Consider the following 12220-nt stretch of genomic DNA (forward strand, 5'->3'; position numbering starts at 1 on the left):
AGGTTTCTGCTTAGCAGGAGTCATTCTTTCACATACATATTATAGTAATATTACAGTGTGGCATAGAGGATGTCTGAAATTATGTGGTAACACCTAAAAGTATAAAATTCCGATGCTTAAAAACAAATAAAATAAAAACTGGATTTTACCTGACTTCTATTGCTCCAGTAGCTGTGATGCTGGGTAACACATCCTCCCATTCAGTTGGCCTAAGATGCTCTTTATAATGAATGCAAGATGCCAGTGCAACAAGAACAAAAGGCACTTAACTTCATACATCAACATGAATTTATTTTAGTTTCAGATGAACGTTTCACATTTTATACAAAATCATTAGAAAATGCCCGACACTCCAAACTCCCACATCTAATCCTTACTTGGTGGCTTCACACACTGAAAAGGATTATTTGGGGAATCATGCAGCATCCCGGCCCAGATGATGAGGCTCAGCCCGACCTCCAGATCACAATCGAATGATGATGCTCAGCTTGCTCGTTGGCCAAACACTCACTATCCCTGCGTGACACAGTGATATCTCGCCACATCTAATAATGTACAGAGTAAGATACAGTAGGATGAGTTGTTAAGAGGAGACCGGAGAGCTTCCTGCCTTTCTCCGTCGATCATCACCAACCACCGCTTAGATGTATGGACACAGTACCACATCAACAACACCATGCATGTTTTCATACGCATGACACATCATTGGTTATGATTAGCTATGTAGTTTAAAAAAAACAAGATTGATAGTTTAAAAATTAACCAATGACTGCAGGCCTGAGGACAGGGAGAGGGCAGGAGAAGGTCCACTGAGCCTCTTGTTTGGATGAGGTAAAGTGAGCAGGGGCAGGTGTATAAGCTCATGACTAGATGGTTTGCTAATGTACATGCCCGAGCACACACACGCACGCACGCAAGCAAACAATCACATATTTGTCAACACCTCTGCCTCATGCCAAAAACCTTAGACTGATGCCTCGCCCTCTGCAGGACAGTGTACAAGAAAGTGTGTGTGTGTGTGTGTGAGAGAGAGAGGGGAAGGGGTCAGAAAAGATAGCACACACCCTCGATTAAGATTGAACAAATGAAAGAAGATTTTATTCAGCCAATGAAAAGAGGTCGCCCCTCTCAAACACAAAAAAGCCATCACAGCAAGGGCAGAGAGGCACTTACACAATCGGTTTCTACTCACACACACAGGCTCGCTGTGTGTGAGAGAGTGTCTTTAACAGCGACACAGCTACATTTTTTATTTTTTTAAATGACACTCACACTCTCAGATACTCATTTTCACACTTAAGCTTTTGGCACATGTACATGCAAAGCTTCAGTTTGGCCTGCTCAGGCTAAACTGAGGGAAAAGGGAGCGGAGGGGGGGGGAAGAAAAAAAGACGACGTGTATGTGAACGGACGGATGCATGAACAAACTGGCGGACAGGCTCTTGAACACTTTAAAAGAAAAACAAAGACACTCCCCCCTCCCCGCCTCCATCTTTGATCCTGTCCACGCCCCTTTCGGGGGTCACGTGTCTCTAGCAGCACCAGAGGAGCCCTCTGATCGGTGGGTACAGCCATCAGTCCAGTCACTCGGTCTCGAGGATGAGCGGCGGTTGCTCGTTGTCTTCCTCTAAGTGTAGGTCGCTGAGGTCGTCGTCAAGCCCCACCCCTCCCACAGCGCCCTGCTCTTCACAGTAACCTAGGAAAGAAGAGTTCACAAGTCAAACATTGATGAGATTTCTTCTGATTGGATCACTTCCAAACTTGTCCCGCCTTTCTGCACAACTTAATTACAGATAGTCGCTCCAGAACAGCCATCTTTACAAAATAGAAAAAAGTTTATTCGTTTTTATTATTAGTTTTTATTTACCTATTGCCTTTTTTTCCCCCAATCAGAAAAAAAGAAAGATATCAATACTGTGTCACCTACCCTTTGAGACAGCAGCACTGTAGGTCTGGGCCACAAGTGGGCGATCATGTGACCCCTGCTCAAGGATCTCATTGGGGGGCTCGGTACTCCCGTCTAACCTGAAGCCAAAGACTGAAATCCTCAGTTTAACTCTCCAAAATTTACCTTACCAGCTAAAGCGAGCCACAATCTGCCAATGCTGTGTTACCTGTGCTGCTTCGTTAGTGTGCATTCGCCTCCCTCCTGTGGATCCAGGTTGTACATATACAGGTAGCCATCAGCCGCTGCTACAAGCAACCTGGGAATCTTCTGAATCCTAATTTTTAACAATTAAAAATGGAGATTCATGAAAGATCCACAAATCCAATCCAACACGTCAATCACATTTATCCTCTTCAGCATCTTCTCTTCTTCAGCACCAGATGTGACATACCAAGCAGCTAATAAGAATCCTACAAGCTCATTAATATTTTCCAGTTTCCTATTCTTAGATTCCTCCTCTGATTCCTTGGCACACAGATGAGGAGCGGCAGAGGTGACGGATGTTACATTACTCAAGTATTTGCATTATTTTAAGTGCCTGTCAGAAGCTCAGGACCTATTATGGAAATGCTACTAACTTCAGTTCTCCATACAAAGTGGTACAAAGGCAGAGTGACAGAAGCCTGCACATCCTCAGGAAAACCACCTTGTAAAAACTCATTTTGATTATTATTAATATTAATTATTAATACTACTCGCTACAACTTTAAATTGAAAAAAAAAAAAGTAGGTCAAAGGTGACCAAAGATTAAAATCAGTCAGTATTTTAAAACTTCCTACAATCAAAGTGCAACGTAAATAAAATGTGCTAGAAATTTTGTATGACCTGTGATTGTAAATTCAGTCAACGCTACTTCACATTTTTTCCCCCCCCTTTCTCTGGCGTGATAAGAAGTAACAATTTCATAATGTCTCAAACGCAGTGTTGCATTTGTGCTCACTGCGAGTGTGGAAAGTGTGTACTCACACAGCTAAGGCGCAGATATTCTTATGCCCGCAAAAGGGTAGACGTACAGTGGCGAAGGCTCGCCCCTGGGTAAACATTTCCGTGACTTGGGAAGGCAGGTAGGTGGTGGACGCCATCAAGACCTTCCCCAGGTAACCTCCCCACGTGGTGGGCTCCTCGGCTGGCCTGAGCGAACACGTACAGAATGTGAGATGCATGTTTTCGTTGGAGGAAGCAGCAGCTTGATAAGTGGCTACGAAACAAGCCATCCAAAGACAGACAGCTACGTACACATACTTCTCCTTCTGTGTTTCTAATTTGAAGATGTGGACCGTCTCTGTGTTGCTGGAGGCAGAAAGGTACAGGCTGTCCATACTGAACGCCAGCGAACAGATGCTCACGCACCTGAGAAGACAAGCACGGCAACACACGTGCACAGAGGAGATGGTAAACGCGTACAAAAGCGTGCACAGATGTTACGAAGAATCAAAACTGCAGTGCATGAGCCGTCTACCTCTTGACTCCTCGTCGAAACTCAAAGAGCTTCTGTCCCTCTGGGATCGAGAAGACACGGATGACTGTACCCTGAGAGGAAGTGAAAAAAAAAGGCACAAGATGTACAGAGTTGCAACACTATTACAGGATGCAAGAATCAAAATCTGCATTTCCTCATGTGGAAAACAAAATTAGCTGCGGAGATGACAGGGTAATGTCCTGCACAGCAGCTGAACTACCTTCTCTGATGCTGTAGCCAGCTTAGTTCCAGTAGCATCGAAAGCCAGAGCCGCTAATGGGCTGTCGTGGGCTGGAATCATATTTGCTGCTCTCTGGAAAACGACACACAGATTAACTACTTTACAAACCTGCTTTCAGGCCCAGAAACACCTTCAGACAAAAACAGCCAAACGCACAATAAGCACTGCAGGAGTGCTCAGACCTTTATATAAGAGAAGCCAAACCACCAATTTACAAAACACACGGCACAACACAGGAGAACCAGCTGAAGAGGAAAAGACTCAACTCTAAGCCTGCACTTTAAAGACAAAGGTCGCTCTTTCAAAGATGCAAATGTTCACATTTTAGGCCGAGAAGATGGAAAAGTAAAGGAGGTCATCCACGTCCACTATGAAAGACCATCAATTAACCAAGTTTGTGATTCCGGTCAGACACAGGGGCCATGCAGTCCTTCAAGACTCCTCCATCACTGTGTGTTGCTGGAAGCGCATGAGTTAAGTATTTGCTGAATGGTGATTGGTTGACTAGATCAGGGAGCGACAGCTGAATTAACCAGCAACGCTTTTAAAAGTAATAACTGTGGTTCTTCACTGCAGCTGGCTGACCAACCAATAACAGCACTGCCTCCATCTGACAACAGAGCTCTCTGCAGGCAGACGGCTCTGTGCCCCGACTAGAGCGACTACATCTGCTGTTACAGGCTGTTCAACCCCCGCTCGCACTCACACTGTGCCTCAGGAGACCTCAGCAGCCACACAATGGTTGGGCGGGGCAGTGGCTGACGGAGGTTTCACACTTCGGTGCTCAGTGATGGTAATGACCCAGTCTTTTTTCACAACTTGGCTGATGATTAACAACAACCCTTAGTGGAAAACCCCCACTAGGTGTTAAACACCTCTCAGCCCAAGTAGTTTTAAAACTGAAGAAGCCTCTTTGATGAACCTAAAGAAATCCAGCTGATTTCTTTTCAAGCACTCAAAGCTACCATGACCTGGACGACTGAGTATCTACGCAGACATTCGTCAGAAACTGAAACACTACTGTGGCACAGCAAGCGTATGCCCCGGAAAATGCTTTGTAATAAATCCTGATGATGGCTTTATTTAAAAACAGGAGCACATAAAGTATCATTGTCTGGGTTCACCTACCAAGTTGACTGTGTCAAACACTTGGACCTCTCCTATCGTAGCACTGCCTGGGTATGCCAGGTAACAGTTATCATTGCTGATGGAAAGGGCACACAATCCTGGAGAGATACGAGCACAAAGACAAACTAATCAGTAAAAAAAAAAAAAAAGATGGAGAGAAAAAACAAAACGTGTCAACACAACCAACTACAACAATGGTATCGGTAACATTAAAAGAAAAGAGGAGAAGAAATGAAGTCTTAGTGTTGAGAGTGGCAGACAAAACAACGCTGTTCAAAATAAACTGAGAAAATGAAAGTGGAGACACTTCTCAGCTGATACGAGAAAGTCATATTACTGCTTTCAGTGGGCCTCACTCATAAACCGCGTGAGCACACGTTACGCACAAATCTGAGTCGTACTCTGCAAACAAATTTTGAATAGCTACGTATGAATCTTGGGCTAACTGAACAGATGGTCCTTTCACTCCAGCTCTTTATTCTCTTTTGATTAGTTTTATTCATTCGTTTTTAAACCTATGCTACAGTCCAGATCTACATACAGTCATGGAGGCCCAAGATTTTTTCCCTTTCATTTTAAAATGAAAAACTAGATTTGTACATTTCTAAATATTCACGATGAGGCCCAATACAAGCACATACATGTAAAGTGGAAAAAAAGGTAAACTTTTATAAAAAGCACATATTACATTCACTATATTTTCCTATTTATATGATGATGATGACAGACTGTTTCTTCAGACTCACCTGAAGGGTTAGGCGGAGTCTCTCTAATAGTGTGCAGCACTTTCATGTCTCTGATGTTGTGAATATAGAGCGACTCTTCCAGGCACACAATCAGCCTCTGCGGAGGAACCACGCAACATCAACTTGTGTGTACTTAGCAAACAAAGTCGTCATTAGAGGGTAAATAAGCCTCTTCATATTCATGAACACTGCAAACGACCCCTGGCCTACCTGTCTGTTGAGCTTCACAGCCAGTATAGTGTTTGAATAGGAGTAGTTGCAGATCTCAGTTCCCTTCTTGAAGTGACAGACTTTGAGCTTCCGGGGGGCCTTCAGACTAACTATAGCCACCAGGCTGCTGGAGAACAGACGCTCCACAATGCACACATCCTCAGTGTCAGCTGCAGGAGACGGACACAAAATTATTATTTCATCAGTGCTCTGACATTTTATAATCACTTATGTGATTAAAGGATTAGATCATCTTAAACAGTTTGACAATTTGGGCTTAGACATTAAAGCATCCCATAATAACTACAATACTGTAATAAATAATCAGCTGATGAGCAAAGGAATAAAGCTCCAAGCATGATAGTGCATTTGTAGCCTGCAGGTGCCATAGAGCACTGTGCAGACCCACATACCCGTTTACTGTCACCAGGGGGCAGTGTCAAAAATACAACAAAGGAAATACGTGCTACGCTGTTGTTAGCGTAGCACGTACCATCCAGAAGAAATAACTCAAAAAAAACTTAATCAGTGAAGTGAAACCAAATGTTAAAAACAGTAACCTATATCTGCTCCCAGTGAGTGCATTTCCCCATTCCTCTTTGTGGTGAACTCTACCTTGTTTCCCCTTTCCTAGTTAAGCTAATTGAGCTACACATTGTTGCTTCTTCATAGCTAAAGACTTACACCAATGTGTCTACCCTTTATTTTTTTTGACTCTACTCGAGTTATTTTCTGTGATTCAGACTTCAAAATATACATATCCACCTATAGTGGAACAAAGAACCACAGTGGCATCACTGATAACTGAAAGAACTACTAAATGAAGTAAAGCTGAATTCATGTTTTTCTACTGCTATCATACTTAAAACTCAGCTTGGATCCTTTGTTTTAGTGATGATTAATAACATTGGTGGAATATGGGGCACAGCTGTGGAAGCGGGACATGCCACAAACAGGAGAACCACTACTTAAGGAAGCTGTCTTCTGATTGGCTGACATTTGAAAACAAAAGGTTTCAACAGCAGCCGTATGGGTTGCTGTCTCAAAGCCAGAGGAAATACAAAAGCAAGAGGGAGGGGAAAAAAATTGTTACTTGCACAGATTACTCATAGTTTTAAACTGACCATGCTGAATGTGCACCATGTAACAGTGTGTATGAAATGTGAGCAAAACATTCTGGGACTGGGAATACCCCCCCCAATTATTCTCTCTTTGACAATCTTCAGCGTGGCTGCTATTTTTAGATCACTCCATGGAAGTCGCGTTAGGTCTCATTGCATCTGCGCCTCTGTAAGACCTGCTGGATCTCCTCCAGTGTCTCAAATCGTGATCCTTAAAACTTTATTTTCATTTTGAAGAGTGGAACAAGCTGTAGGAAGCCAAACGGTCCACGTGGCGAGTGAAAATTGGTTTGGTGAGGCCAAGAAGAAAACTCCTGGTATGCAATGCGACTCAGGGCTTTTCATCTAAACCGGGGGGGCCTCCAGGGCTCACGCACCCTAATCATTTGATTCGGGTGCGTGAGCCCTAGAGGCCTGGAGTATTCCACCCCTGATCTAAACATCATCTCTCCAAGTCCAGAACGAACGAACGAACTCACTCACTCACTCACTCACTCACTCACTCACGGTCAGTGCTTATCTGCTTGCAAGTCTGAGGTCTGTGGTGAAACTGCAGCATGCACAGTTCCAGTGGTCAGAAAGGGACTTCCAGGGAATGATCCAAAAATACAGAGTGGGCTGGAATCTGTCTGGTCTTGCTCAAGAAGTATAGATGTGGATAGTTTTGCATTTTATACCTAGACTGTGTGAACTTCTTTCCTTCTTTTATCTAGGGTGCAAAAACAATCAAAAAGCTAGCCTTTAACACTTTGTTTCATGAAAGAGTCGAACGAGCGGTGTTCAGAAATTGTAGAAATGGCTTTCCCATTCTCTTGTGCCGACTATAAAACTTAAATCACCTACTCCCGTCTTCTTCTTTGGTATTTAAATATAAATTAATTAGCAAAAAAGTCAGAATACAACATATAGGTTAATAAAAGGGATGCAGCAGAAATCATATGTAACCTTTGTCCATATACAAGGAGGATGGTTGATGCTTAAGCATACTAGTGAGAGGAAAGGGCAGACATACTTCATTAATTATTTAAAGTAAAAGCACTGCACGAGTGGTATAGTGACTCCAAACTAACAGGAACAAATGCAGTAATACCTCATAAAATATAATCAAGCAATGAAGTAACAGTTTTTATAAGACAAGTACCTTTAAAGCCAACTAACTTAAAACAAATTATTTGCTCCGCTGCAAATACCTCAATGGCCAACTACATCTGGACAACTAGATAAAGGTATATCTGGCAGCCTCTCCAGCGAGACTGTCCTGCAGATGGACTGCAGCTGGTAAAGGTAGTCGGCCATTTTATAACAGGCAAACCTTGCAGTGTCCTCCTTCCCCTGTGCAGTTTTTCGCGTTACGCCGCATGGACCGATTATCTACCTGTTGAACGTTGCTTCAGCTCTACAGTGTGCAGTCGATCGCCGTCATCGGCATCAGTCATAGGTAGCACAGATGGAATCTGTGCCTGGGAGTGAAGACTAACTGGAGAGGCAGAGGAAGAGCGACATCGAGGACCACCGCAACAGGGGCCTACTCTGTCTATGCCATTAGCATACACATGTGTGGTTAAATTACTGGAAAGAGTTTCATGTTATGCAGCCTCGTGCACCATTACCACCACCATTACACCCAAGTCGCACTTTCACAAAAACAAACCAAAAAAAATGCATGCCTTTAAAACAAAACAGCTAACTGCATGCAACTATTGTGTGTGCATTCCGTTTAGTGATTGGATGAGGAAAACAAACACGAACGGGTGAGTAGATGGAAGTAGAAAGCCAGAACAGAGGTCAGTTTATACTTACTACATTCATATATCTGCTCCAATTTGTCCACAGAGGACAGGGAGAAAAACTTGTATCCTGATTTGGTGCCAACAGCTAAGGACCTGTACATGACACAGAAAGGAAGCGTGGCAGTGACCAAGCACGGTGTCACAGACATACACTGAATAACAATGCACTCTGTGGTCGTTGTTACAGCCACATTGTATTAGTCTACACAATGAAAAACAGGGGGTTCGGTCTAATTTCAGTGATATCGACTAACTCCGCGTACCCTAGATACATTGGTCACTGTGGTCTCAGTGTGATTGTGATCACACGACTAACGCTGTGTTGCAATAATACCAGGCCTCTGCTGCTGAGAGCAAACACCGGCAAATTTAGTACATGACCGAGTTTAAATTCGACATGTCTATCTTAATCATATTAAAACAAATACAGTGACCCAGTTCGAGTCACAATTTCCTACAACAATTTCCAGCAGTCTTCCAGCTGTTCACCAGTAATGAGTCCAAAACACAGAAAAACCGAATTGCCTTTTACTATTTCTATCTACCGCCAGCCTGAATAAGTAATTACAATTACCCGTAGCAAATATGCGCCTACAGCACACTTAATTTACGAGCATGTTGCTAGTTAGCCTCGGACCACAAAACACTATGCTAGCTAGCAAGCTATGCTAGCATCTGATAAAATAAAAGGTAAATGGGTAGTTTAAAAGAGTAGCTAACCCAAAACACGACGCCTACTGATAGTCTTTTCTAGCATGACAAAAACTACATCTAGGAGATTTCAAATCCATTCCTGTGACCCCGCTAGGCGTCCAGACAAGTCCAAGCTGGGTTAATTAGCATTAGCTAGTTTCACAGCACAGGCCATCCGATCCCAAGCCACTTTCCCCGGCCCTGCCTTACGTGTTGTCCTGGTTAAAGTTGGCGAAGAGCAGCTGGCTTCCGCCAGCGTCTCCGCTTTGACTGGCCAGGTTCATGGGTTCGGCACCATCGACGTATAAAGCTTCAGTAGAAATAGCAGCAGCTGGACTGAATACAGTGGTAAAGACCAGAAGTGTTGAGCTTTACGGAACCATCTCTGTTTGCTGCTCTGCTCTAACGATTGTTGTTGTTGTTTTCCACAGGAGCTTGTTGCTCACCCCCAATACGCATGCGTTATGCGCACAGCGTGCAGTTCCTTTAAAGGGCCATGACAGCTTTTAATAAATGAGCTCCCCGGACTCTAAACAGGAAACGATACAAAACAAAAATATGAAATGAACAAAAAAAAACAAACATTTAAATAAAGAAAAACCCCACAAACAAAATTATGGTAAAACGGTAAACATACTGGTATCTCGGTTTCTGTCCTTTTTAAACCAATAGGGAGACAGAAACCAGGACCAATCACGACTCTATCAGAAGACTCCTCTGTACATTGAGGATTTCAGAGAACCAGCGCCCCCCATCGTTACATTGTGTAAAAGTCATCTACAATGGAGGCGCTGCTAGTAAGTATTTATTCTACAGTTCCCATCTCCTCATAACACCAGCATGAAAAATTATATTGTTGTATCTTTAGCTTTAATTTAGTTTAAAATTTTAACCTCCTGTTATTCTCTTTTTTAAATTATTAAATATATATAAACAATCATCAATCGAGGCAACGGGATCCTCCCTAAAATGACGATAGTTTATAGTGAATTTTTAAAATGATAAAAAGTTAGTTTTTTTTTCTAATTTGAAGCCTCTTCAATCTACAATTTATGTGCAAGTTTTGTGTTTATTTGCCACTTCTTTTTTAAATGAATTTGTGCACTTCTTATTTCTTACTGAGTGCAGTTCCTGCTCTACACTATTGCAAAGCAAACCTCCAAATAACTAAAAGAACACTGATTGCGTGTGTGAGATTTGAAAAACTCAATGTACTGACACTTTCACTTTCACATAGTCAGATCTTTGTGTTAGAGAGAGGCAAGTGAGTGCAAACTAAGTAATGCCTTTAAAAAAAGAGTTGCAACATTTCATACATCACCATTTTTTAGCCATTATCTGTTGCCTCTTCAGTTAATGTGCCGCAGTTTACAACATTTTAACAGATGCTGAAAGGATCATGTAGAGCAGCTTTCAACATATGTGAACATCAGATATTAAAATTGTATTACATATATGTCTAAGTAGCCCGCGTTTTTTCCTTTTAGTATGCCATATTACTGAAAAATAGAAAATTAAGCTTAATAAAGCCACTTATTTGGAGCTTTCTGTGCTTTTGCAAATGCCTTCAATGACTTCAAATGAAAAACGTTCTCTTTCCTCTTTGAATTCTCATGTGGGAGCACTGGACTAAAAACTTTCACATAGCATGACAAAAGTCCCAAATTCTGGCAGTTAGAACAACAAAGTATAAGGCGTGGAATGAAAAGGAAACAGCGAGTGATCCCATCCACTGACTGAAATGTAATTTAGAGCATGAGTCATAGAATTTTTGTCTGTGTATTGGTTTCACTGGAGTTTCAGGTGTAAGTCTGAGCATGTTGGAGTGGAAATTATTCACTCACGCAAATCTGACAGGTAACGTGAAACACCAGGATGAGGCAGTCTTTCCAGACAGTTTATCAGTGAGGATCTCCCGGGAAAACAAAAAGGAAGTGTATAATGTTGAAATACTGTCACCTAGTTGGCAGAGGGGTAAAAGCATAGAAAACAAGAACACGAGTAAACTAAACATACCTTAACCAGAACTCAGTCCACTGTGACAGACTTTTAGTGTAATGAATTACCCTGTTTACCTACAAAGATTTCCAGTTTCTCTCTAAGGCTCCTCTCAACATTATTTGGACTGTTTCAACACTATCTAAACTCTCATTATGAACAATATTTTGCATTTTCATAACCATGGTGACGACTCTAGTTTTTTTTACACAATCAAGATCGATTATAGAGCATCGCACACACATTTATTATAACCAGTGACTCCACCGAGAGCTTTTCATTTCTTCGTCTGCTCCAGTGCCTTCATCGATCTGAGTCAGCCGTGTCCTTTGGACCAGCCTGCCGTTTCCAGGGGCCGGGTGGCCGCCTCTTCTCCAAAGGTCTGTCAGCACAAACATGATGGGCAGAGATGTGCAGACATATCTTGCTTTTCAAATAGAAAGCAAAGCTGCAGTCCTGGCATTTGAGAAATTTAAAGGCGATTACAGTAGGAGACAGAAACCAGCATGTCTGGCCTACACAGATGTTTGTCACCACACCCCAATCTACCAGCTGTGTTACAGGATGTTAGTTTAAAATACATTCAGATACGCAGTGTTTAAAACTGAATGTTTGCAGTGAGGCTAACCACAGGCAGCTGGTATTTATAAGTATTATTCACCTGAACAAATATGGTTGTCAGGTCACTGTCCCTGATATGGAATCTTATCTGCAAACACAGCCGGGGTGGTGGCAGCAGTGTTGGTCGCCTGTGTGTGTGTGTGTGTGTGTGTGTGTGGGGGGGGGGGGGGGGGGGGGGGGGGGGGGGTGGAGGAGGAGGTAAATGTATAACACATTTCTCTCGCAGTTTGGGTATCTGTGCATTTGCATAATGGGTCTGTGCTG

General features: G+C 42.7%; 1 protein-coding gene across 2 annotated transcripts; it reads right to left on the reverse strand.

The window, feature by feature from the left end:
* Nucleotides 1–270: 270 nt before the first annotated feature.
* wipi2 (WD repeat domain, phosphoinositide interacting 2) lies at nucleotides 271–9935 on the reverse strand. 2 transcript variants are annotated; one of them, XM_082531238.1, is made up of 12 exons: nucleotides 9548–9935; nucleotides 8655–8737; nucleotides 5734–5903; nucleotides 5524–5620; nucleotides 4778–4875; nucleotides 3629–3721; nucleotides 3409–3479; nucleotides 3186–3299; nucleotides 2916–3080; nucleotides 2115–2222; nucleotides 1928–2025; nucleotides 271–1696 (listed from the first exon to the last, which is right to left on the reverse strand). In XM_082531238.1, exons 1-12 carry the CDS (start codon nucleotides 9619–9621, stop codon nucleotides 1584–1586), a joined length of 1284 nt encoding a protein of 427 aa, XP_082387364.1. In that variant the 5' UTR covers nucleotides 9622–9935; the 3' UTR covers nucleotides 271–1583. The 2 variants fall into 2 exon arrangements, with proteins under 2 accessions (XP_082387364.1, XP_082387365.1); XM_082531239.1 differs by having other exon boundaries at nucleotides 3192–3299; nucleotides 9548–9932.
* Nucleotides 9936–12220: the final 2285 nt, after the last annotated feature.

Source organism: Aulonocara stuartgranti, assembly GCF_965226115.1.
Source record: "Aulonocara stuartgranti genome assembly, chromosome: 4".
Lineage (NCBI taxonomy): Eukaryota > Metazoa > Chordata > Actinopteri > Cichliformes > Cichlidae > Aulonocara > Aulonocara stuartgranti.

What these genes read in the sequence shown, in the direction of transcription:
- wipi2 (XM_082531238.1), bottom strand. Translation starts at nt 9,621, where the DNA reads ATGAACCTGGCCAGTCAAAGCGGAGACGCTGGCGGAAGCCAGCTGCTC. An exon ending in AATATCTGCGCCTTAGCTGT is followed by an intron (nt 2,223 to 2,915) that starts GTGAGTACACAC and finishes GTTAAAAATTAG; the next exon opens with GATTCAGAAGATTCCCAGGT. An exon ending in CAGTGCTGCTGTCTCAAAGG is followed by an intron (nt 1,697 to 1,927) that starts GTAGGTGACACA and finishes CTTCTTTCCTAG; the next exon opens with GTTACTGTGAAGAGCAGGGC.